This window comes from Amblyomma mixtum, chromosome 2, assembly GCF_055824585.1.
Source record: "Amblyomma mixtum isolate Tamu chromosome 2, ASM5582458v1, whole genome shotgun sequence".
Taxonomy (NCBI): domain Eukaryota; kingdom Metazoa; phylum Arthropoda; class Arachnida; order Ixodida; family Ixodidae; genus Amblyomma; species Amblyomma mixtum.
The window spans coordinates 285,429,283-285,455,923 of NC_143013.1; the positions used below are offsets into that span (position 1 = coordinate 285,429,283).

At 44.5% G+C, this 26,641-nt stretch overlaps 1 protein-coding gene across 4 annotated transcripts in view; it reads right to left on the reverse strand.

Moving 5' to 3' along the window:
• Positions 1–26,641, reverse strand: part of LOC149364342 (uncharacterized) — a 211,640-nt gene that overhangs the window by 44,018 nt on the left and 140,981 nt on the right. For 2 of the 4 annotated variants that reach the window (XM_089574276.1, XM_089574277.1), the window contains exons 2-14: positions 17,831–17,884; positions 16,153–16,236; positions 15,739–15,792; positions 14,718–14,774; positions 14,039–14,143; positions 13,826–13,876; positions 13,179–13,283; positions 11,385–11,432; positions 9,379–9,438; positions 7,787–7,837; positions 6,109–6,171; positions 3,419–3,460; positions 884–940 (exon numbers count right to left, since the gene is read on the reverse strand). In XM_089574276.1, coding sequence (XP_089430402.1) covers positions 884–940; positions 3,419–3,460; positions 6,109–6,171; positions 7,787–7,837; positions 9,379–9,438; positions 11,385–11,432; positions 13,179–13,283; positions 13,826–13,876; positions 14,039–14,143; positions 14,718–14,774; positions 15,739–15,792; positions 16,153–16,236; positions 17,831–17,884 — 831 coding nt within the window. The remainder of the gene's footprint in view (positions 1–883; positions 941–3,418; positions 3,461–6,108; positions 6,172–7,786; positions 7,838–9,378; positions 9,439–11,384; positions 11,433–13,178; positions 13,284–13,825; positions 13,877–14,038; positions 14,144–14,717; positions 14,775–15,738; positions 15,793–16,152; positions 16,237–17,830; positions 17,885–26,641) is intronic. The other 2 variants (XM_089574279.1, XM_089574278.1) reach the window with 1 other exon arrangement.

Sequence of the window (26,641 nt, forward strand, 5' to 3'; positions counted from 1 at the left end):
CTGTGAACTGCTGTTTCCTTATGAGACTGTTGAAAATTACTTTGGTTATCTGCGTGTTAATTTTTACCCCCACCGTTCTGCTCTGCCAGTCTAATTCATTGATCATGCTTTGCAGTTCATGTCCTGAATGTCTCAGCTGAGCAATGCCATCAGCGAATCGCAAATTACTTAAGTATTCTCCATTATCTCTTATCCCCAACTGTTCTCAATCCAGGCCTCGGAACACCTCCTGTAAACAGGCGGTGAATAGCATTAGCGAGATCGTGTCTCCCTGCCTGACACCCTTCCTTACTGTAATTTTATTGCTGACTTTATGAAGGACTATGGCAGGTGTGCAGTCGCTGGCACTGCTCGCCTTCCAAGAGAAGGCAAGCGTAGCAGGGGGCGGTAAAAAATTAGGTGGGTGAATGAGATTAACAAGTTTGTGGGGGTACGGTGGTTGCAGCTGGAAAAGGACAGGGTTAATTGGAGAGACATGAGAGAGGCGTTTGCTCTGCAGTGGGCGTAGTCAGGCTGATGATGATGGTGGTGCGGTGGGATGTGGTTCGGTGCGGTGTGGTATGGTATGGTATGGTACGGTATGTGGTGGGGTGCGGTGCAGTGTGGTGTGATACTTCGGCTTTGAAGTCCCAGAACTGCATGTACGCTGTCAGGGACGCCATAGTAGAGCGCTCCGAAATGATGCAGGGCAATTATTCAGCGTGAACCGAAATCTCGATACAATGACCTTTCTGCATTTGTCCTCCATCAAAATGTAGTCGCTGCGTCCGGGATTCGATCCAGCGACCTTGAGCTCGGCACCAGAGCGCCAAAGCCACTAGACCAACGGCAGGCAAGTGTGTATATATTGCTACGACTGAAGAAGCAGCGGCGAGCGACTTACTTGGTGGTCTTGGTGTGGTGGGCACTTGGATGTTCCCAACTGGCACGCCATATCCGACTGTACAAAAAGAAAGAAAGCAATTGTTTTTACACACATTGCGAAACTTCTACACTTTGATTCTTCTGCTTTCTAAAATCCCTGCGCTAAATCTCAAGTCCACATTTAAGGGTAAGAGAGAAAAAAAGCCTGACCTGCCTCAACGTGGCTGTCCTTTTGTGGCTAAGCGCGATAACTGCCACCGCTACGGTGACGCCTCTTACGTTAGGGACATCGTTCTTGATTAGCCACTCGTAACTGCGATATTTTCTGGTGAAGGAAAACCTGAATTTGAAAGGCTGTGACGAATCTGACACTTGCAACGTCTGGGGCCTCATATCTGCACCCAAGGACGATAGTTTCTCGATCACGGCTGCCGCCGAATAACCATAATTTCCTCACGGCCTAGAGTTTGTGTATATGCTTCATACGGAATTAAATCCGAGCGTAAGCCCGCCATCTTGCTCTGAGTCTCGTCACTCTGCAGGTGTATAAAGTGCATCTGCGTTGTAACTTTATGTGAGTAAAAAAGGAGAAAACTGTCCTTTAGCTCACACCCTTTCATAAAAGGGAGTGTACTAGAAGACAGCTTACTCTCATTTTACTACTTTCTTTTTAGAGTGTGGTACCTGAAGGGCTACAGAACGCACCAGCTTGTCACGTGCGAATTGGTTTATTGCTTTTGACAGAATCTGGGTATCAAACAGCTGACTATCAGGTTTCCTTTTTGTTATTATTTTTTTGTTTACTCTATAAATAAGTGCGTTATTGTAAGAATCCGACTATTATGGCACGCTTGCCAAAGTAAACCTCATATTATAATTGACCAGACAATTCCATTGCTCCAAAATCAGTTGACGTATACTGAGAAGCGAGAAATTAATCCTGCATAGTAAAACGTGATGCTTTTAAACGTACGCGGACGCGTAGCCATTGATATTACTATTAGTCTCTGTAGCTGTAGCGTGAAGCGTGAGCAGAAACGAGGTTAATTCAGTCCAAACATTCGCAAACCTGACAAACACCCGGGGAAAGAAAAAAAAATGGGGAAAGTGAGGGCCAACGTCTTGCAATTTGCAAGTACGATCTTGGGGCTGCCGTTTTTGGGCGAGGCGTTTCAGGTATACAGTGGTCAGGGCACATTAGTGTTAGCAAAGCAAAATCGGGGTATTCTTTTATTGGTACTGCTAATCTTCATTAGGGGATGGTTGGACTCGTTAGAGGGACTTAATGTTGCAGAGACGCGTTTGCTTTGATATAACGAACAAATTATTGGGATGCGTTTTATAGTTTCCAAAAGCCTTTAACTCTACTTTTTTTTTTTTTTTTGGGGGGGGGGGGGGGATTGGTGAGGAAGGAACGTGCAGGGCAGCCCCCGACGTTCTTACTTTGGATGTTTGGCCCATAGCATATAGTCATGCTCGCCCGGTGCGAGCAGTTTTTGTACTCCGTGACAGAAACGCCGAAAACGTGTTTGGAGGCTGAAATTGAAAAAAAAAGCAAAAAAAGAGCTTTCTTCATCAGGACTCGCTGCGAAAAGCAACATCAATTCAACCACAAAAAAAAAAAAAAAAAATCAGCAACCATCCGTATGCGACCGCGGTTTGGCTGAAAGGGGGAACCTTAACCATGTGGTAAAACGTAATCTCTAGGTCGTAAACCAGTTAAGCGACTCCCCGTTTCGCTGTTTTATTTACCGAAAGTAGGCTTAAACTTTCGGCTAGAGTCTCGCGAGGAACTATGATTCAATAGTCAGTAGAGGGGTGTAACGGGTTCAAAGGCACGTGCGCCGACGATGATGCGGTTTTGATAGCCCATCCCTCGACCTCTGGTTTCTTTTATCGCATAGCACTCCTGGAGTCGTTTTCCATCGTTTCTTCGAAGTCGTTTCAATTTTACGATTCTGTGAGAGGCCCGTTTGCTGTTCGTCGTCATCTCGGGGCCCGGAATGCGTTCGCTGGATCGTACCACGCCAGCCCAAAGCTCTTAGCTCTCTCGGGACGATTTTCGTAGTGTGGATATTTTTCTAGTAAAGAAAGCCCAAGCTGGCGCCTATATTAATGCGAGTGCCATTTGAGACGTCATTAGCAAGCTCCTGGCCATAAATGAATCAGACGCCGTTTCTTATTCTTGAAGAACTCGCATTTCACTCGCGAGGACTAATTTACGCAGAGGAACTTTCCTTCAATATTTGCCTCACACGAAAAGCGCTGGCCGACAAAGTGTGCTCGAAAGGAGGCAACATGGGGCAGTTTTTTTTCTTCTTGCGTTCCACGGTAATTCATTCAATCAGCTGCACAATTTCTTTGACTGTTGGAAGGCCTTGGACTGCACTAAAAACGTTTTCGTTTTTTTGTTTTGCTACCGTCTTACACATCAGTGCAAAAAATTGCTTTCAGCAATGAGCGCGAAACTCTGCGCTCTCTTAGGTGAAGGAAAGCTTTCCCACAATGCATTGGTCTTCTTTTCTTGCTCAGTACTGCAAGGATGTGCACTTACATGGTGGCCTCGGGTAGGCTGGCCACCTTGGAGGTCCAGGCTCTGCAATAGAAGAAGAAACACAAAATCAGTAGAGGGACACACATTCGTCTCTCCTGTGCCGACATCCAGATCATTACTCGTTATTTATTTAATTATTTTCCTTCAGGGCCTATGAGGCCCAACAAAGGAGATGGGTAAAAGGGTTGAAGAAAAGAATATCTAAACATGCAAAAGAACGAAAGGGCGAAAACAAAGCACACGCATACAACGAATACATTGTGCAGAGCTCTCAAAAAATGTTCACGGCACAACATCAAGAAAAAGTGGTCGGGCAATACAGACAGGAAATGTTTCATCACGCCTTTGAGTTACCGCTTGCTAGTAAAGACAGAGCCAGAGGAGATCCTAGGTGATTGCCTCAAAAGAGCGCTAGGATCTTCGATGCAGGCAGTGGAGGGCAGGGCTCCATTCTTGTGTAGTTTTTGGCAGGAAAAAGCCATAAGCAGATTTGTACGCCAGAATGTGTGAATTATATGTGTGATCGACGCGCGCTGATAAGTAACTTGGTTCCGAAACGAATTCGCTTTTTAGAAATGGTTTAGTCAAATAAACTTCGTGAAACAGGCACAAACGGGAGAGATTCCTTCGAACGTGCAAGTTTGGTACACATAGTTGTGACGTCGTTAAGAAAGCATTCGCAGTATGGGCATAACTTAAATTGAATGAAGCACACTGATCGATGTTGCACTTTTTTGTTGCTATCAGTTAGTGCACAAAGAGATGAATTCTATACTGCGGATGCATATTCTGGTTCAGGTCGAATTAATGTGTGACGCAATATTAGTTCGAGATGCTTTGGCGCTTCAGAATAGTTTCTGCACAGTACTGTTAGTAATATATTTTACACAAATATGCCAGGAAAAGTTATTTGCTGGGCAAACTCCGAGTTTTTTTTTAAGAAGTGACATTTTCTAGGGATACATAGCTAATTTTGTCACAGTAGGGTAAAGACGTGTTGATACGGCGCTAGATTGTAATACGCTTGCATTTAATGACGTTTAAGGTCATAACTCATAAGACATTTTTTACACCAATTAGAGATAGTGTTAAGACCAGACTGCAGGAGTAGATTACAATGGTTTGTCATTTCGCGTTAACTAACTCTGTCATCGCGGTAATTAAGGCGTTATGGATGAGGAAGTGCAATCAGGCAGCTCATTAATATATATTAGGAATAACAAGTGGGGCAGAACAGCGTCTTGTGGAACGCCAAAGTTGATAGAAGTAGACGCGATTCAGTTTTTAACTGTAGCGCAGTAGTATAAACGCAGCACTTTCACGGTAATTGAGTTATAAATACCTTACAACCTATTCGAGCACCCGACGTGAGTGAAGCCGAAAACAGTAAGCTTAAGCGTGTTTCTTTGTCACATCTCCTTTGTTACAGAGTTATTAGCTACATAACATGTATCTGCGTACTTGACGCCCCAGAAAGGAGATTGTGTATGTTCGCCTTCGTTAAACGAACAACAACCGCAGCGCATCGCCGCCTCCTGCCGTAGGTGGGCTTGATGAGAAAAAAAATCGGTACGCTAGCACAGCTTACGCTTTGAGCAAAAAGGTTTATAGCGCAGATCCATGCTGGCTAATTGATGGCGTATTTTGTCTGGGGATTAAATCAAACCCGAGAAAAGAGAGGGAAAGAGCGCGCACCTGAGGATGCGGTTTTCTCCTCTGTATAATGGGTCCCTCGCTCTGGCCTTCGAAACAGCCACAAGCCTTGGACTTCGGGGTTTCGTATTTACGAGTCACTAGATTTATCGGGGGACTTCAGGATATGCCCACTTCGCCAACCTGGATGCCTCATGTGAGTGTGCCATCACCGCAGCCTTTTATTTCCATCTCTCAATCTTTTTTATGTATTTTTTTATTCTGCTGCCCTTCTGCTAGGGTATTTCTTTCCCTGATACCATGCCCGTGAACAGTAACGTAAAGACGCCGGCGGGAAACCGCGCTCTTCAATCTAGTGATTTCTCTTTTCTGTGTCTAAGACCGAAACAATCCTGTTCAATAGCTACAAGTACGCCTTTTTTTTTTTGCTGCGAAAGCAACACTACGCTAGTCGCCGAGCCATTTCGCGGAGCTGACGAAAGGCCAAACTGCGCATGCGCGAGGAGCAGTGACGTCACACGGCGCACAGCTGGCGCGCCGCCTCCGCCGCTGCGCGGGTGACTCAGAGGTGCCGCCGCCGCGCTCGCCAGTTGCGCATACGCAATAGCGGCGCATAGCTTGCGTGCCGGGGCCGGCGCCGCTGCCGCGCGCTCTCCATCGCCCCTCTCTTTCTCCTCGTTGCTTTCGCAACCCTCCAGGTTTAACCAGATCTAAACCACTGCCAATTTTTTCAGCGCTTTGCTCGCTTTCTGAAGGTATAAAAGGTCAAATAACCGCCGTAACACCTGGGCATGCACCGTATTCAAACCAAGGGCGACTTCCATCGCGCACCCTTGAAGAGGAATGCGTGTTTTTGTTCCACCGTCTTGTACAAAAAGTTTTTTGCAGCCAAGTCAGACTATACTGTGGTAGGAAGATTAGTTGCCTGTGCTGAGTTCTTAGCCCGAATGCGCGCGATATGACGATAAAGTAATTTTCGAGCACGTCGTGATGGTTATACTTAATCAAATGCCTTTTAAATTTTTATTGGTACTTACGTTTGTTGCCTCCTTGTTGATATGGATAGTTCGGTGGACGATGGGCGTTGTGAACTGTGCTCTCTGAAGCGAAAAAAATGTCAGGAAAGAACAAATAAGTTCAAGCACGCGAAGAAATTTGGTTTTTTTCTTAACTAAATTATCTTAAGCTCCTCCTAGTCTTACATGCAGTAGTGATTTAGCTAGTGTCGTATGTTTAGAATAGCTGTTAAAATTCTTTCTTCATCTTTGCGTATCTTTCTCTTTTTTTTTCTCCCCACGTCCAGGAAAGTGGTGTAGAAAACCCACAATGACGTCATCAGCAAAGAAAAAAAATTGTTCCAGAGGTGCGTGGAAGTGAATCAAGGAGCTTCAGATTGCGAGGCAAGCACACAACGCATACACCACAATACCGCTTTTTTTAATAAATAGTATTTATTAATGCTATGTATGCAGAAACTATGTAAATACTACGTAAATACTATGTAAATAGAACACAGTCCATATTACTGCGTTGCTTTCTGGCGAATCGAGGCGAACCTAGTGTATGCGCTGCCTTATGACTGTATATGCGTCATTAGAAACGAAGGAAAAATATAAATAAAAAAAATCATGCTTTCTCCTTCAAAGCACGTAACCAGTCTTAAGTTCCCTCCGTAATTATTATTTCCATCTAAATAATGTCCTCCTTTCGTCTTGCACGCACTACGAAATCATATTCTTGCATAGTAAGTCCGCAGATATTGGGAATGTAATCGTTGCGCTTGTTCTCACTGAATATGAATTCTTGCTCGAATACAAAAACTACGCTATCAAGTGCAATACTGTCAGCACGCAAACACGATTCCAAAATTCTTAACGGCACAGTGTTTCGCCGTCATGCATTAATGCCTCGCGACATCATCTCCCTTAGTGCTGCGGGCGCAACAAGACGCAGAGGCAGGGGTGAGTAAAAATGGCGAATTCAGAATAACTTCGATGAAGAGACAAGAGCGTATGCAACAAAAAAATAATATAAATGCACTGAGTTTGCATGGCGGAAACATAGTAATAAACATGTACCAACAAAACTAAGCACTCGACAGCTGTCGATGTCTAGAATTACATTAGACAAATGTCACTGAACTGATCCAGTACAAGCGCAGATAGGAACCACTTTGAATTGGTGTGAAATGTGTAGCAATGGGCATAACGCTTTACAACACTCCTTACTGTGTGAAGTAAGCACTGGCTAAAATATTTAGTGCGCGAATAAGGGATGGCGTTAAATTTGCGGTAATCGCGCGTTAAGAACTGTTTAGTAGAGGTTAAGTACACTCCCTACCAGGCTGAAGGAAGAATTATCGACGCAATAGACAAACTCAATATTTACGGCTCTCGAAGGGTGTATTAATACTAAGTTATCTTCCAGCCATACCAACTTCTATGCCGGGGTTATCATGGTACCCCTCCTTCTCGAACTCGCGTTAAATGAGGCGACGGTCTCGGCTGCCCATTATCCATCCATACACTGTACTCGGTGCTCTAAGGGCTCTCGCATTTCCGTGACTCGATTGAAAGGTTCGTCCCGTCTCCGAGTACTCGGCGCGTCTCCGACCTTCCGGCGGAGCTCAGGGGGCGGTTGGAAAGTGGCCCCGTGTGGCGCGCACTTCACGGCGTTGATCAGTTTATCGAGGTTCGCGCTTCCAAATGAACTTACGAGACGGTGGCACGGGAATTTGAGGAACGGGGTCACGCTCTCCGTATGGCCCTGCGGATAAGGAAAGAAATATAAGTGAAGGCGTTTGCTATGATTTCAGTCAAAGGCTTTTTGTTGTCCCCAAGAGAATACGGGCGAAAAGTTGAAAACAAACAGGAAAAGGTTGCGTTTCAAGCAGTTTTCTTCTCCATCTTCTACAAAGCAAGGAGCTCAAATAAAGATAACAAACTTGCGCTCCCCCCCCCCCCCTACTCACACACACAATACAGTGTGTGTACAGATTTGATAATGATGAACATGAAGAAATTCAATATAATAAAAGGTAATCGATCATACCTATTTTTTTTTTATTCTTAATAAGAAGCACTAAGGGACACATATATGATAATAACTTTTTCATCGTCGGTAATTATAAAAAAGCAAGTTTAGTATTTTTCTTCAGATTTAAGCTCGAACATATTTTTCTTCTTTTTTCTTTTCTCTTAATCAAGACATTCCCTTCACGAATACGAATGATGCTCTGTAGAATAATTTATTGTGGAAGGTTTCCGGTGTATAGTCTCTCCACCAACTTATCGGTAAAAGCTGGGACGATCGTTTGCTAAAGCATTGCTTGCAGTCGCCACTTACTAGCGTCAGTTTTGGGAAAATTCAATTTTGCTTTCAAGGCTTAGAAGTAAACCTAAAAGCAACTTTCCTTGGTTTCTTTTGTGCCGCTTACGACCCTCATACAATAGAACTACCCGAAGAGTAGGAATTATGCATTATAACTGCGCAGTGAGTGAACTAACGAAGCAGATTTGAAAGGGCGTCTCACTCAATAAATGGTTTTGCTGTTGTTATGCTGCTTTTACTCGTAAACTCACAAATGAAATCAGATCTTGAATTTCGCTTCTGCAAGCTGGCTGCTCGCCCTTTTTTCTTTTAAGGTAAACAGCCGACAACTGGTTCATATGATAATTCCTTGTGAACAGCTCTTAATGCGTCGTAAAATGCTAAAGGAGCTTTTGTGTGAAAATAACATCTGGTACATTGCTGAACTTCGTTTTTATGTCACTCTTTTCCTGTACGCACGAAGCGGTCGTAAGGCCTAAATTGAACTCTATTTCGTGCTTTTTGTTTGACCTGCCGTCGCTTTATGGGAAAGGTAGCGTCGCGTCATGCCTAACGACTTTGTTATTATTATTGTTTTAGAGTGGCTTCTTCCCACTTTTTACGTGCTTATAGTGTTCTATAGACAAACAGATAGCTCTTGCCGTACTCAGAACGCGGGCCCTGCAAGCGCGAAATGTAGCTCGGATTAGTCCAATGCTTTTTCTTTTGATTTCTTTTTATGAATCCCCCAAAGTCGAGGGAAATTTAAACAATGACTAGAAGCACTTTTCATCCACCTGAGCGCAGCCATGAAGTTCCGGGTTGGAGTTTCGAATCCTGAACCGACATTGTATGCGGCATGCTTGTCCCGGCATGCAGGACGATTTTTTTTCTCCAAACAAGGAATATTTATGAAACGAAGCAGATTTCCTTTTGTAGCCACGCTGCTGCAGTCAGATGGATGGTACTCAGTATTGATTAGCAGCTTGTGTACTTACTGGCTGGAAGAGGAACCCTGGGCGGCACTTGGGGTCTTTCCTGGGTCTTTGTCGAAGTGTCTGTACAGAGAAATGAGATACGGGGAGACATGTAAAAAGAAATAAAAAGAGTCTGTGAAAAGTGTCAGGTGGGCGATTATGGCGACTCGTGCCAGTCGCGTCCGAAAAGCAGCACTTCATTTTCTACTAAGAGCTGCAACAACATATCACGAATGCATTGAAAAGCCCCTAATTTTATCATGCCTCGCCTCCTAACTCACGACACGTAGTGGTATATATTGTCGGGAGGTAAAAAGTACTTCAAGAGTCTGTGCAAATTTTGTGACATATGCGACGAGACCGGTTGAGGCAAGTTGTCGGTTAATATTAACCAACGTGGATCCTAAACCTGCACCAACAGGTTCATTTTAGTTAGTGTTCTAGTTTTCCAAATGTGGCAGTATTAAAGGGCTTAAGTCACGTGTACCGCTCTATAAACACGGTACAACATACTGACTAGTGGATATGCGTTTGTGAGTGAGGAAGATGTGCTGTTACGTTGAAAGGGAAACGCTCGCTCAAACTGAAAGGTAAGGGTGCAGCAGATTGTAGATTAGTGAAGAGAAAGTGTTGTATATGAATTACTTTACTACTCATGAGTCACGTATTTCGCGGCGTTCACGCCATATCTTTGATTCTCCACACTAGGCGTCCAAAATTCATGTCGAAGCATCCTGATTAGTGATACTGCGCTTTAAGGTCATATTAGCCATGAAGTGCAAATGAGAACGCTCTCCGAGTCTTCAATGAGAAAAAGACAGCGAGAGGAACAACTTGTCTCCTCTGAAGGCCAGGAATCTATACGCCCCCAAATACGGCGCAGATATTTTGTCCATCACATGTCCCACCTCTACAGCTTGATACTTCTGGGCCACTCCAACACTCAGGAAGGAAGAATGTCAATCGCAGGCGAAACCACTTGTACTGCTGGGGCGGATTAAGGAGGGGGGGGGGGGAGGTGCAGTGGTGGCGGTCGCCCCCCCCCCCCCCCCCCCCCCCGCCCCTCGTAAGAGAGAAATTTTACATAGGAAAACCATGCTCAAGTGCTCAAGCCCCTCCACCACCCCCTCCAAGAGCGATCCATAAACCCGCCCCTGTTGTGTTGACTTATAATGTACAGTACACAGCTTTAGTACTGTAGCCGAATGAACTTCTTCGTTTCATAAAAAATTATAAACGAAGACGGCGCGACAAACGAAGACAAAGGAGGCACACAAACCGACAGGACCGGCGCTACTCGGGACTGGCAAGTAGATAGGGCGATGAAGTTGGCGCAGACAATGGCAGGTTCAGTGCGGAAACTTCGAAAAAGACAACTTTTTCGAAGCTTCCGCACTAAACCTGCCATTGTCCATGTCAAAAACTTTTTCGAAGGTTCCGCACTGAACCTGCCATTGTCTGTGTCAACCTCATCGCCATCACTACTTGCCAGTCCCGAGTGGCACCGGTCCTTTCAGTTCGTGTGCCTTCTTTGCCTTCGTAGCTGTCGGGCCGTTTTCTCGCATAATTCTCATGCACCAACTAGCCCTTACAAGAGTTCTACTTGAAAACATTTCTTCGTTTCGCATGTTCCGTGGTTATCTACCACAAGGCCAGCAGTCTTGCACTCTTTACGTATAGTGCCACCGCTTCACCCCTTAGTAAAGCCAAGTAAGCGTTTTTTTTTCGCTCTTTTCCAGACTATTTTGTTAGTGTATAACCTAACGCACAAGTTTTGACGTACCACCCTTTTCTTTCTTTGTTTTAGCAGCAAAACGTGTGTTAGGTTCCGGCCTAATCAGAGAAAAAAGAATAATAACAAGGCTAGCGAGTGCGATTTCGCAATTTTAGTTTGTTTGTTTGTTTGTTTGTTTGTTTGTTTGTTTGTTTTTTGCAATGTAGCAAACGCTCCAACTCACGTTTGTTTGTTTGTTTGTTTGTTTGTTTGTTTGTTTGTTTTTTGCAATGTAGCAAACGCTCCAACTCACCTTTAGGCGGCGACCCCACTCTTCGCTCGTCGATGCTTCTGGCCACGTCTGTTGTGAAGAAGAAGAGATGTGGCCAGAAGGGGGCCGTTAAATGACAGCCGTTACGAGGCCACTCACGTCCAGTCTATATGTTTCCGTGTAATGCGGCAGTACGCCAGAGGACGCTACTGCGGAATAATATATACGGAAATGTTCGATATAGAGCGAACTCTTCGATGCTCCCCTTTGAAAGCTTCGCGGGCTACAAATATGCGCGGACGTTGCTGAGTTAATGGCTATGGAGGAATAATGGCTGCGAAGGAGTAATCGTTCACTCCTGTCCAGTTTCATTACAGCCATGTTTTACTGTATTTACCGGAAATACAGGCCGCCGGACTTTATGCAAAAGAGCAGCTCTTGCTTCGTTTTTTTTTTCTTGCACATAGCTCACCTACCTACTGCCGGGAATTTCAACAGCCAATCACGGTCCAAGAATAGCTCGGCCAAGCCTCACGCTCACAGATTTGTCGTTTTTTATGCGATAACTAGAAAACGACCACATAGAGAGGATTTTCTCCGCCATGAAGATTAATGACCTCTGTGATCTCTTTCTTTTTTCTTTTTTGTCGAACAGGTTTCCCACTTACGTCGGCTGCTTCTTTTGTCCCTCCTTTTTCTACCCCCTTTTTTTTTTTTCAGCGGTATTTACGATCCTGTGCCGTGTTTCATATAAAGGCTTAAGCTGGCGAAATTGCATGCCGCGTTTTTATGGAGGCCCGTGCCGAGAGCAGCGCCTCAAGCCGAAGTTGAACGCGATAGCTGCCACCATTTGTCACCCCAGGGGTATTTTAAAGCCATTACAAATCGTGCCCTGCCTTCATTAAAAATAGCGGAACAGTAAGGAAAAAGTTCGAGTGCGCGTGACATTAAGTGCCTTTTACGCTTTATATTTCAAATTTGGGCTAAACGGCCGCATATACATCCAGGGTAAGAAAAGAATGTCGAAGTTGCATTTTTTTTTTTTTAGGCTTCGTTGAAGTATTTATGTGGCGTCCCAGGTTATTTATCGTGTCTTTATAAGGCCGCGCCTTATTAGCTGAGAAAATGTGAGCAATAACTAGAGGGAAAAAAACAGCAATCTCGGGCGCTGCATGATCTCTTTTTTTTCTTTCCTTATCTTCTCAGTGTATAGTCTGAGTCATGTGACATCTGCATCAGACTGCATGGAGCGAATCACAGCCCCTGTGGTAGTGAACGTGTGTTCATGACCGCCAAGAACGTCAGTCAGCGATAACAGTGTAAGCATAAGCCATATGTGTTCCGCCTTACTTCTCTCACGGATCACGGGTATGATATCGGGAAGAACTGACTTGTTTATCTAAAATAATTCAGCAGAATTAGTAGAGATGTGCAAACACTATCTTCTCACATAAACTGAACGCAACATGGCATGAATTTGCACATGGAATAAAAAAGTACGTGTTTCTGGTTGCTTATTTCTTAGTGATGTTGCAATCCTCACACGTGACCGGTTTCAATCCTTATGCTATGTTGAACAACATGATGATGAGGCACATGAGGCGTATGAAAGAATGTCATGATATGAACTTGATTGACCCCCAGCACTTGCGGCGTTCTCGATTTTGATCTTATGTCCAATATCACCTACATCACAGTTTCATTGCGCAAAGAAACCATTTTGTTCATTATAGACAAAGCGTCGTTCTCTTGCGAACACGATCCTTGTGTAAGTCGTCTCAAGGAGTGTCAGAATACAGCAGGTATTGTTGAGAGTCGCCCTCGATGCCGGCTCACCAGGGTAGGTGGCTTTGAGCGTGTTCGGTTTTTCCTTGTAGTTGCGTACGGGGTCCAGATCAGGATTGACCACTTGCGGTTTCTCCTCGAGGTTCTTGATTGGCTCTGTTGGAATAGGAGCGACGTCTGAGCGCGCCGCATCGACTTCAGGTCCATAGGGCTTTCCTCTGTGCACCTGTCTCACACCTACTCTGTTACGTAAAAAGCTTGTCGACTTGCCGGGATCAAATATATTCTATTTCAAATAGTCTTGAGAATAATAATTTCATTCAGGATTTATGAATAGATAACTGTTCCCATCCTTTGGCGGCCTTACAACTATCGCTACCCTCGGAGGTGCATTGTTAGAAGTTTATTTTGTGGCACACCAAAAAGTCTTTTTAGCGACCTTTCTAAGGGCTTCCTTCGAAACAAAAAGAACAGTGTACTGAATTAGATAAGCTTCCGGTGATCCTGGCGTTTAAAGTGATGTTCGAAATTGTGTTAAATTTGATGCTTCAAATGAAGCTTCTATGGCTTGATTGATAATTCCTCATTGAAGGATCTCGTGCATTAGTTTCCAACTATAGCTGAGCTTCCTGGGTGACTAAAGAAGATACCTGTGTGGCACTATTTTACGGCATAGAAAGAGTAGGAAACATATCGACCGTAAGCAGGATTGACGACTTGGGCCTTTGCGTCCGTGTTGTGCGTGGGATCTGAAAAAAGGTGCGGGCGAATCCGCGAGTTGTTCCGAAGATGGCGCTTTCGCGAAATTCGTCGACAAAAGGCAATCATAAACATTGTTTAAAGACTGACTACAGCAGTTAATCGTAACAGAGTGCGGATAGTCGTGATAACGGGACGTATCTTGTCCGTACCTCTATCTGTTCCAAAGAGGACCTGTGGTTTCTCGGCCAGGTTGGCTCCAGGTTCATGACTCAAGTTCACCACCTGGGGCTTGGGATCGTTTTGTTCCGGAGGTTCTGAAAACACAGCCATGCCTACTGTTCCTATTCAGATGAGACAAACAAGTCAATGCCCTTTTAGAGCGTGTGCCCCACAGGACGGGCATATTCACCATCTCAAAGCCACTATAGTGTTTCGCAAATAAGCGGCATCTATATATGAGTTGCGCATCTCTTTTCCGATCTTCTGGATATTATAGGCTATCAGATGGAAGACATCAATCTAACGTGGCGTACGTTTCCCGTGCTACTGATATCCGACTGTGACGTAGGTTGTATTGGACACGATGAAGGCAGCTTGAAATGCAATGATGTCTCAACATACATTCGGCGCATATGAGCGTTGTAGTATACGCGCAAAGTGTTAGTTCACCGTTAGCAGCTGTGCTCTGGGGATGTTCTTGCGCTGAACCAGAGGGTGAGGAAGGTATGATTCAAGGCTTGCTGGAAGTATTGCAGAGTATTGCAGATTGGTAATGGGTATCTGCATAACTTGGTATTGGTGATGATGGTTTAATGTTGATGAGATGAAATCTTTTTTTCTAAGGACCCACAGAATAAAAAAAAAACGAGAAGAAAAAATGTATCTCACTTGGTGAGCTGACCGTTTGCGGAAGTTGGTATCTTGTTGGAGACTCGTGCAAGGAACCTGAAATTAAGGGAATTTCTTAAAGCGCTTAGAAAAAAAAAAGTTGTTTATTTTGCAGAGCCTGAAAGCGCACTAAATCTGTCCGTTCTCCTGCATCCTTTCTGTCTCGGGCATGCTTGTGGACTCGTGTACATTTGCAATAAATGGGGCTTGCTTAGAAGAGCGGTGCTTATTTCGTATTCAACGTGGCGCAAGTCACGAATCTGCATGGTTGTGACTCGCTGGTACTTTGAAAGTTACTGCACGTGCGTAGCAACATCGTGGACTGCTTTGCCTCATTTGCAATGCAGGCCTCTACTTAGTGAAGAAGAGGCACGCTGGTGCAATGTTGCTATTGTGCTTCCACGATGGACTGACCGCGCGAGGAGTCTCGGTTTGGGGTACGTTCGTTAGTTGTGCAGGGAATAGTTTATCAAGCTTTAAAGATTAACTAACCTGCTCTTACGGATGTCGTACACCGGTGCCAAGTGCGAGGAAATGTAGTATATAATCAACTTTGCTTTTACTTCGTGCACTTCACTAGGAAAAAGATCAGCGATCCCAAAGTTAAACTACATTTCTTTGTTGTGCATTTACTGCGCTGAATAAAGGCTGCAATCGATACGGGCTCTGTGGTAGAATCAATGACATCAATGACTTCTTTTCATTCGCACCTCTTCGTGCTGAAGGCAGTAATACATAGAGCCGAAAAACACAACAGAAAATTTTCTGTCATCACGCCAGACTTTTTTATAGTATATTTGGCGATGGCTTGTAGTAAAAACAGATATTTTTGTTGTAACAAGAGAATTCTTTATACCCTTGTCGTTGCGACAGAACTACAGAAAAACCTGTTGTAACGACAGAACATTTTGCCTTATACTGAACAAGATTCTGTCAGCCTGCTTTTTGGACTGGTAGTGAAGAAAGGGGTGCGTTCCGTCTTACTGCGAAGGCAATAGAGAAAGAATTTTGTTTCGTTTACCTTCGTTCGGCTTGTTGATGATTTGTTCCTTCTCCGGTATATTTGCCGTTGGATCTTGAAAAGAAAAGAAAACAAAGAAGGCGAAGCGCCTTAAAATTAATTTTATGAAGCCAGTGGGGCCCTACACTGACCACCACGCTACCTTTTCAGATGAATGTTTGGCACGACTCTTGGAGTAACGTGAATATTTTTTATCCTCGACTTAATGTTCCAGAGAATTATGATAAACAACAAACACTTCTTTACTATTGACTCAAAGGCCGTGGCGTTTATTTATTTGTTCTTTGTAGCATTCCTTCGCTCTTCCGTAAATTCTTTGTTGCACAGTATTGAATACTGAGTGCTGGATCAACCTTATAGTAATACTGACATTGTTGATTATTGAAAGCTCTAAACAAGGGATCAATGCCGCACCTTTTGACACAGGGTGTACCACGTGAGGCTTTTCATCCAACGAGGCTGGCCGGTGTGAACGACCGGTTTCTGTAGAACCTCGACCTTTTCGTTATTAGTCAAATCGAGAAAAGGAGAGAGAACAGGTAATACGTTATTGTCAGCAAGATAGAGGTTATACCCAATCCTATCTAGATAATTCTAAAACAAGAACAACGACGGGAATAAGTTTGAGAGTGGTAACTTGCTGAATGTCAATAAGGCTATAGCCGCACACAACTCAAGCACGAATAGGCAAATACCCCTTAATTAAAGGAAGCCCTGCAGTCAACGACGTCGACCGATTGTCCTGAAGTCGAGCTTAAACGGATTAATCTCTTGCACCTGCACAGCTCCCTGTGGTGTCACACTAGCTGGGTGCAAGATGTTATCCATGACGTCATAGCAATCGGCAGACGCCATTGGCTAAACGACCTCCTTTGATGGTCATTTGCTGCTTTTTTCTTTTGTTGTATCCGACTGTAGTGGAGTCATGAAACCACTGTTTTGACGAGGAGGCCCTACATTCTCCGTCATCTTCGTCGCATAGTTAGCATTTCGCTATGAAAACTTATTAATAACCCTTCCCTTGTCTTGCTATATTGTTCGGCATTGTTCTATTGAGAGGCCTTCTCGAAACATTGCGGTAACTACCCGGAGACATAGCACACTTCGAATTGAGCGGCTCCCAGCTCCAGAAGTTGCGTACAAAATAGTTGCAGTCATTTAAATGTGAGTCTGCAATGTGTCAGAACAGTAAGGTGTTCCGATTGATAACCGTATCCGTTTTTGCATCCTTTTGATGTCATAAAGCATGGAGGGCACGGCTGGCCCTGATCTGTAAGCTCTGTTTTCATTTATTTACGTAAAACAGTTGTGGACAAGCTTTTTTACACGAAACTCTCGGAACTATTTCTGCGATTCAGATTTTCCAGAAAAAAACGTAGCTGTGAAGCTGTTGTTTTCTTGTACACACAGTGTACTGCTGAGCAATAAATTGAAGCCAGCATTGAAGAAGGAAGAAGTACTGAATAACGCGTTTTCAAAGAACTCACAAGAACCAATGAAAGCTTTTCATGTGCTGCACAGAACTAGCTCGATTGACCGCGATAAAAGTCGAATGCCTGCACATGAATGTTTTGAAGAGTTCGCTTTTTTTTCGTTCACTGTTTTCATTCCATATACATTCTTTTCCCCCGTGAGACGCGGTGGATTCACATCGCGCTATGCCGTTATTTTCTGTATATTTATTTCCTTTCATCCGCCTGTGTGCGGCAGCTTTGTGATGTGCGTTTCAGATAACCAAGACATTGGGGAATAATAGGCTCCATTTGTTACGGCGTCCCCAGTGGCCCGCCGCGGCTGTGATACGTCAACCTTATGCGTTATTAGTATTGATGTTTCTACCTCTCAAAACAATGCCTGCAAGAGAGACCGCAGAGATTCAACCATTAACTGCGCCGCCCAAATATGGCAGCGTATAGATACGACAGAACAAGAAATGAACAAAACTATTATCGCGGTTATCATTATTACGCCCGGTGCCTGGCGTACTCGGAAGGAGTCTGAACTGCAGTTTCTCGGACCGGAACTAATTCTCTTCCGTGTCTAATAAAGAACTCCCAGGTGGCGCGCCGGTCTGTCTGCAGTGTTTGCTCACCGTTAGCCCGAGGCGCGGGGCGTCCGGACGCTGTAGTGGCGCCTCCCAGCGGACCTGGAGGAAAGAACAAGAGAACGAGAAATGAGCACACGCGCACGAAGCGAGTTGCAATCCGCGAATTGTACGACGCCTCTCTCTAAGGGCTTTTTGCGCGAGCATTCTGAAATCGGCGCGAAACAAATAATTGCCCTTTTACATTCGGGACAGCAATTTACGAGAGTTAATGAGATGCCCGAAGGGGGGGGGGGGGCGCCACGACCCTAACTTTACGTGACACTGAGCATATGCTATTCTTCTTGTTCTATACTGCGTCCCCTCTGACTGGTGAACTTGAACAAGAGGGAACTAGTGGTAAAGAAGAAATATAAAATTAAAAACACAAGCAATTCGGAGATTTTCACGCTTGGTTAGTTCCGAAGTAGTCGCGCTTCGAAGCCCCCGCATACCCTGGGGACCGGATGTGCATTAACCAGCACAATGGAACGGGTGGAGTCGATTATAGAACTCATTTAATGAAGCCGCGGCGCGCCGCTGTATTAATGATATTAATGATGGTAGCGTCGAATATTTTCAAAGATTACCACTCGGATCTGCCGCACGCCAAGGGTTCTTGCTGCTCATACATTGCTCCAGGGGCTACTTAGCCATCTCTTATAACAAAGAAGACGACGCAGGACCTTAACTTAACACGCAATTATTTTTTTTTACATGTCGTGTTAAGGGATCCCAAACATTTAATTCGCGCTCCACATTTAACCAGTAATATATTACAACACAAAACTAGGGATTAGCTCTCCTGATAGCATGAATATGCGGACACCAAAACAAAAAATTGCTTCATCATTATTCCTTGAAGTACCCTTTCAACAGCAATCAGGATTATTCCTTGGAGAGATCAAACGAAAGTGAAAGACAGGCCTTCACTGTTACAGGTGGAGGGACAATCAGATGACTCCCATAGAGCGTTTAGGTGTCATGGTCAATTGAGCGGCAGGCAGTCTATAGTCTACAGATTGTCTAAAGAAATGTTTTTAAGGGCTCGCTGCAGTCGTGTTCATAAGCGAATCGCTATAGTTCTCTCAACACAGTACCACGCAGTAATATAGCTATAGCACATCTTTGGAACGTAACAACGCGACCTCTTTAAAATCGTTACTGCTTGACGATAATTTGTGTCCAGTAACGGTGCTGCACAGTATCAGCGTAGTCTAATTACTAAATAAACACTCTCACGGTGTCATATGCACCAAGGATTTCCTTTATCAGACAACTCAGCTGCCGCACCCCGTTTATTCGTTCTTCCCGATTATACGTATTTCCGGATACAATGTATTTCGTAACTCATCGGAGCGTACCTTCCCAGCTAAGAGAGCTTCAACAAGTACGAAAAGCAGGTTTAACATGGTACTGCAGACAACGTTGGCCTTGCAGCAAAGGTACAGTCTAGGTCAAAAGTCTTAAGGCCTAAGGCTTTTCGCTTCAGGCTCCTAATAGAGCCATTACGGCACTATTAAAGACCGAATGACCTTGAAATGCTTGCAGAAGGTTTCTTTTTGAGGTAGAAAAGCTTTCTGTTAGACTTGTGTTTTGAATTATCCGTTACACGGGACATACTAGAAACATTCATTTCTCTGCAGCTGAACGCTGTGGCCTTAAGACTTTTGAGCAAGACTGTACGTACTCGGCCCGTTGGCGCTGGCATTTCTGCGACCTGTCTATGACAGCGCACTGTGTATCACGTTTGCCCAGGAAAATCGCCGCTGATGGGAAACGACTTGTGGCGTGTTTTGTCAGGTTTTATACATTGTCTTCCAGCTGACACGCTCAACTATAGTCTCCGAAAGAGCCCTTAAGATAGAGGCAGAAAAAATGAGCACTTTGCCTTCTTCCTTCCTTCAGCTGAGATGACGCGACAGCATTGTTAAATGGCCTCTTCCGACCGCAAATGCTCGCGCACTTTCCGGCCGGCGTTCATGGTTACAAGGAAGGCACAAGACTAAACTGGGCAGCAGCAACAAAAACAACAACAACAATAAATGACCGGTTGCCGACGCGTTACTCTCGCTTCGCTGGGTCCTGGAGAGATGCCTGCCAGCCTGGCGTCAGCGGCGCGCGAAGTCAGCGGTTTTTAACGCCCCACGGTGAAGGCGGGAGGCCGTCCGAAACAGCTGTCGCCCCGTTCGTCGGACACCGCGGGCCGTGATGCAACGAGGTGCAGTGCGTATATAGGGCTGTCTCTCGAAGAAAACTTCTTTCACTTCGTCTTCCCACTTTCTTTTCCTCGCTCAGATTTTTTTTTTTTTTTTCACCTTACAGCCGCCTCTCGCTGGGTTTCGAGTTTCGTTGTTCAACTTTCAGAACTGCGCGCGTTGATATAGGCGGCAAATTTTTGCTATGCCTTCCTTGTCCGTGTTTGAGAAAAAAAAATGTCCGGTTAGTGAAAGTCGCGCACGTCTCTTGATTGCCAAACTGTTGACTGTACTCTTAACCTACTACTTTCTTTGCGCTAACTACTTTTGCTACTAAAGGAGAACTTTTGGATGCCTGAGGCGAAGGCGTTTTCACACTGCGTGCTGCAAAAAAAAGTCTTTTTTTTTTTTTTTAACAAGAAACTCTACTTGCGTGGGGCAGGTGCCTCGCACTAAATGGCCTGGGTGAGAGCTGCTTGAATATTGCGGTTTCTTTCTTTCTTTCTTTCTTTCTTTCTTTGCCGCCGCGGTGGCTCAGCGGTTATGGTGCTCGGCTGCTGACCCAAAAGACGCGTGTTCGATCCCGGCCGCGGCGATTGAATTTCTTTGGAGGAGAAATTCTAGAGGCCCGTGTACTGTGCGATGTCAGTGCACGTTAAAGAACACCAGGTGGTCGAAATTTCCGGAGCCCTCCACTACGGCGTCTCTCATAGCCTTAGTCACTTTGGGACGTTAAACCCCATAAACCAAACCTTTCTTTCTTTCTTTCTTTCTTTCTTTCTTTCTTTCTTTCTTTCTTTCTTTCTTTCTTTCTTTCTTTCTTTCTTTCTTTCTTTCTTTCTTTCTTTCTTTCTTTCTTTCTTTCTTTCTTTCTTTATTTCTTTCTTTCTTTCTTTCTTTCCTTCTTTCTTTCTTTCTTTCTTTCTTTCTTTCTTCGTTCTTTCTTTCCTTGCTTCTTTCTCTATTTTGTTCTTTCTTCCTTCATTTGTCTTTTCGTTCTTTTTCTTTCCTTCCTTCCTTTTTATTTCGTTCTTTATTTCTCTCCTTCCTTCCTTCTTTTCTTGCTTCTTTCTCTATTTCGTTCTTCCTTCTTTTCATTCTTATTTTTGTCTTTGTTTCCTTCCTTCCTTCCTTCCTTCCTTCCTTCCTTCCTTCCTTCCTTCCTTCCTTTCTTTCTTCCTTTCTTTTTTTTCTTTCTTCCTTTCTTTCTTTCTTTCTTCCTTTCTTCCTTCCTTCCTTTTTTCTCTTTCTTTCTTAATTTCTCTTGTCTTCTTTTCTTCTAGTGTTCCTTCATTTACTGTCCCTTCTTTTCTACCCTGACCATCTCCAATGGCAGTGCGGCTAGCAGACACGCAGCAGCCAGTTCTAGCTCTACCTCGGCGCTGAACAACTCATGCCATGTGTTCACGCGTCAGCTGCGTGCATATTTTGATCCGGGGAGTAGACATGTGCCTCGAGTGTGACGAAAAACTCTTCTTCCTCCTCCTCCTCCTCATAACTCTCACTCTCCCCCCCCCTCCCCCTCCGTTCGTCCGTTTCCTTCACGGGGCTCTCACGCGCGACGCACGCTTTGCCGAGGCTGCCTCGATGCCTCGTTAGGTCCGCCGGGCAGCCAGCCGAGCGGAGGCGTCCGCGAGGCTCGCTGTGCTCTGGTCATGTACCGCGTTTTCCGCAGTCATAACCTGTAGGCATCCTAATAGGGATGTCAGAATTATCCGGGTTTGGAGCTTTTTAGAAGCGCAGCTCGATATAAAAGCATTATTTAACGAAGTGCTTTGTATGTCCTAATTGAACTGTTCGCTGACATCGATGTTTAGCTCTTCTTGACGACTCACTCACGCAACGGGCCGAGCTAGTGGCCTATTTTTTGCGGCAGTTAAAGCTTATTAAGTTTATTAATTTAAGTTTAGTGCTCTTAGTTTAACCCTCCTGGAAGAATTAAGTGATCATAGTCCACCCATGAACATAGAATTTGACATGAACATAGAATTTGGCGCATTAAATATATTTCAATACCATATTGTGTCGGTGTATTCTGTTCATGCCGATTTTCTTGGATTACTTTTAATGCTCTTATATTATAAGTTTAAAGTTGTGCGTTTTTTTACACCGTTCCATCAACTCCTCCTACGCTGACACGAATTGAATTCCTTTTGTTTCTTATTTTCATGCTTCTTGAAATTGAGCGGTTGATTGGCACGACATCATTATACAAAATGGGAATAAGATTTCCCCACGGCGCGCAGATAGAATTGCTTCGATTCGGCAGTTAAATTGAATTGATTATCTGCGTGTACCTGTTACTTATCTATATATATAACTCACACTAACCTCGAATTATGGCTGCCAAGTCCTCCCATTTGTAAGCGAACATTTTTGAGCATCATTAATATCTATCCCTATCTCTCACTTTTGTCTGGGTATCGCTCTAACCTGTGTTGTACACGGTCCGACGCCCGAAGATGGGCGTTATAAAATCATTCATTCAAACTTTAACCCACGTTTTTTCTTTTTGCGTCGTTAGCCGAATTATGTTTCTTTCTTAGACCTCCTCGTTGAGATCCTTCTCTTGTATCGCACACAGTACGACGCGAACAGCCGTGTTAACACACATAATCTGCACCTTTATTAATTAGCGCATGGCACAATACACATCCGGCATACTGAAAGAGGTTTGGTACCTGCGCATTTCGCACAGCAAGGTGGAAGTTTGGGCGAGTTGGTAAGTATTCATGAATTTGCTCACAACGCAACAAGAACGGGACACGAGACGAAAGAGTGACACAAACAAGCGTTGACTATCAACTGGTTTTTAGTGAAGAACGAAAGGCGTATGTATACAAACATTAAAACACTTCTCAAGACAACAGAAGTTATCTGGAAGGCGTGTGGGAGGTCAGATAACTCGATTCCCTCTCGAATAATGATCCTTTCAGGCATACGTGTGCATTTGTATGCCTGGAAGGATCACTCTATCAACTGTCTGAATTTGCGTTTGCACTCCCGCATGTTGTGTGTAATGCTGAAAACATGAGATCTGTCGCAATACGGAATCGGTGCGTTTATCTCGTATATCGCGGTTTCATCTTCACTTTCAGTCGATGTCCAAGCACGCGGGTTGTTCATTTCAAAAACTTGTGATTCTTTCGCTGCAACCTTCTGTAACTCCGGAGAAAAGACTTTCTGCATAACGTTATTAAGCCTTATATTTACCTCTCGGACCTACTGCTGTGCAGCCTCGGAGAATTCGTTTTTTGTTCTTTGAGATGATACTCGTTAATTTGGCGCGTTATATGCAAGAACCGCGGCGTGTCATGGGAACGTAAATGTACCCACTGCATGCCTTAAGAGCTTGTAAGACTTTCTACGTCCTTTCGTGTATTTCCGCCTGCACGCTGCCGCCCTATGATTATTTATAAAGCCTAATTAGTCAGCGGTGTCTGCCAGCTCCCTCCAGCTCCCAGCTACAAAGCGAGAATGAAAAACACAGTGGTGAACTTAAAGAAACGAAAGGCACATGCATCAGCAAACGCTCAAGGCTTTGTGACCGGCTTGCAGTTACGTATAGTTGGAATAGAGGTTTGTCTTATGGCGGCATTTTGCAAGCGAAACTGGAGAGTAGTTGAAAAGTGCTCGTTTAGACCCCGCAATCATTGTGTCAGGGTCATGTTGACCGCGCTTCAAATCAAGGAGCAAAGTAAAGCAAACACGAAAGCAACCCTGCTCAGCTCGACAGCTTCTAGCGAAACCGATGACAGTTATTGGCACGTGTCCGCCGTCATGTCTCTTGATCCTAAGGTCTTTGTTTCCGACGACGAATATGTGAATTTGGTGTCCTCGTATATTGTTTGGCTCGTCTCAAGTGCGACATTACGTCTACTGCGTCGTCCTGGAGTGTAGCTTTGAAAAATTGCGGACAAAAAGAATTTTGAAATTAGTGAACATTCATTTCTTAACAGAGAAATCTGTTTTTGATTCTTGGCGAACATCGGATGCTCAGGAAACATCTTCTCGTTGTTTCTTTTTTTTTTGTTGCGAGTTAAAAGTTTTGCTCACAGAAATAGAAATAGAAAAGTTGTATAAGCATGATGCAACATTCGCTCTGTGAAGGGGTTGTACACGAAGAGAGGCTACGTGTGAAAATTACGAGTTTATATACGGCTGCCAGACTGGCGATATTTAGTGGCGTGGGTCCGAGCTAGCTGGTTTTCTTGCAAGTCTTTGGGCCATATTGGAACGTTTAGTCGAGAACGGCGACTAGTCAAGTTTTACTTTTGTTCTAGTTCGTCGCGCTGTATTCATTACACCTGCTACGCTTGAGTTCTTTTGGTATTCATTTCGTTACCCTAGAGGACCAGCGGCTATCTTGCCTTCGCATTACGCGTCTTTCCCAAGCTCATTTCGTCTTACCGATTTCGACCAGGATGTCATTAACCCGTGTTTGTTCCCTGACGGCCACTATGCCCTCTTCCTCTCCCTTAACGTTACACCTATCATTTTTTCTTTCCGTAGCTCGCTGCGTTGTCTGAAATTCAAGATGAACCATTTTCGTTAGCCTCCACGTTTCTGCCCCATAGGTGAGTACCGGTAAGATGCAGCTGTTGTATGTTTTTCTCTCGAGGGTTGTTGGTAAACTGCCATTCATGATCTAAGAGAACCTGCCAAATGCAATCCATCCCATTCTCATTCTTGTTATTTCTCTCTCATGATCTGGATCAGCGGTCACTACCTGCCTTGAGTAGACGTATTTCTAAACACACCAATCGTAAACCGCTCTTCTTTTCCGCGACCGTTGAACATTACTTTGGTTTTGTGCATGTGAATTTTTAGATCCACCGTTCTTCTCTGCCTGTCGATGACATTGATCACCCTTTGTAATTCATCCCCTGAGTGACAGTGTCATCATCAAATTGCAGATTACTAAGGTTTTCTTCATTAACTCTAATGCCCAACTGCTCCCAATTCAGGCATCTGAATGCCTGTAAACTTGCAGTGAACAGCATTGACAAGATTTTGTCTCCGTGCCTGACACCCTTGCTTATTGGCATTTTATTGCTGACTTTATGGAGGACTCTGGTGGCTATGCAGCCGTTATAGATATTTTCCAGTATTTTTACCTAAGACTCTTCTGTCTTCTACACCCTGATTACGTAATGCCTGCATGACTGCTGAGGTTTCCACTGAGCCATATGCTTTCTTATAATCTATGAGGATATATATACAGAGGTTGGTTATATTCTGTGAATTCATTACTAAACAGCGCAGAAAGACGGGACGCACAAAGCAACGACAAGCAACACAAGCGCTTTTTTCGTGTGTCCCGTCTTCCCGCGCTGTTTAACGATGAATCATTACCAACTCGCTCGAATTTCAGCCTTGATATTCTATGCATTTCTGCATCATCTGATTGATAGTGTGAATGTGGCCTATTTTTGAGTAGCCTTTAAGAAAGCCTGCCTGGTCATTTGGTTGATTGAAGTCAGAAGTTGTCCTAACTATATTAGCGATTACCTTAGTAAATACTTTTAAGGCAACGGACAGTAAGCTGATCGCTCTAACCTTTCGATTTCTTGACAACGCAGATAGAACTTTTCTTTGTCCGTAAGGGCAACCGAAGTTGTGCTGGCACATGCTGACGCGCGGGTTAGGTACTAGTACTGGCAGGAAATGTAAATTGATCGTGGAAGCCGGTCATAAATTTAATTTCTTCTAACCTTGCATTGCATCAACGATGTACTCTGTCTCTAGATGCTAGCTAAGCACGGTATCGATCGCGCATGTCGCGCTCATCGTTTTCTGACTGCAGTATTAAGCTGTACCGCAATAAAACTTTAAAGTCGCTATACTGGTCGATTCACTTTTCCTCCCGATAGTACAAATCATCTGTCCCTCCAATATGGCTATATTTCTGCGCTCTAAAGAAGAATACACCTATATGGGAGTAAAAGGGAGTAAGCTGTTCTCTTGTGCACTCTAAACAGAAATGACTCAGAAGGGAGTAAGCTATGTTCTACACTATAAACAAAGGAAGGGAGTAAGTTGTGCTCTAGCGCACTCCCTTACTCTCTTAGCGCACAACTTTCTTTACTCTACAACTTACTCTAGCGCACAACTTACTCTCTCTTTAGTCCCATATAGGCATATTTGTGCTTAGAGTGTAGAGTAATGCCTTCTATGAGCAGTCTACCAGAGGACAGCTTAATCCTCTTCTTACTTGTTTTTGTTTAGAGTGTACGCTGCAAACAGTGCTGAATGCCCTGGGAATGTACACATTTGACTCTGAACGCGGATTGCCGGTAGGGCTGGTTACACGAGAGAAAACGCGGTATGCGGGATCGTTCGATTTGCACCGCGGACAGTGGGCTTCTTTCTCTCCACGCCTGTTGGGCAGCGGGCCTCGCGGGAGGCGAAGAAGATGGGTGTGTGTGTGCGTGAGATTCGTGCCGCCTGGACCGCCGCTGCGCCGAGGGCCGTCGCGCCATTGACGGGCACTGTGGGCCTTTCGAGAAACGCTGCCGCCGCGGTGGCCGTGGACGGAGTCCTCGAGCGTTTGTCACGGACACGCGCTGACCTCCACGCGACCGGGTGTACCACACTATGTATAATGCCCGAGGAAAAGCGC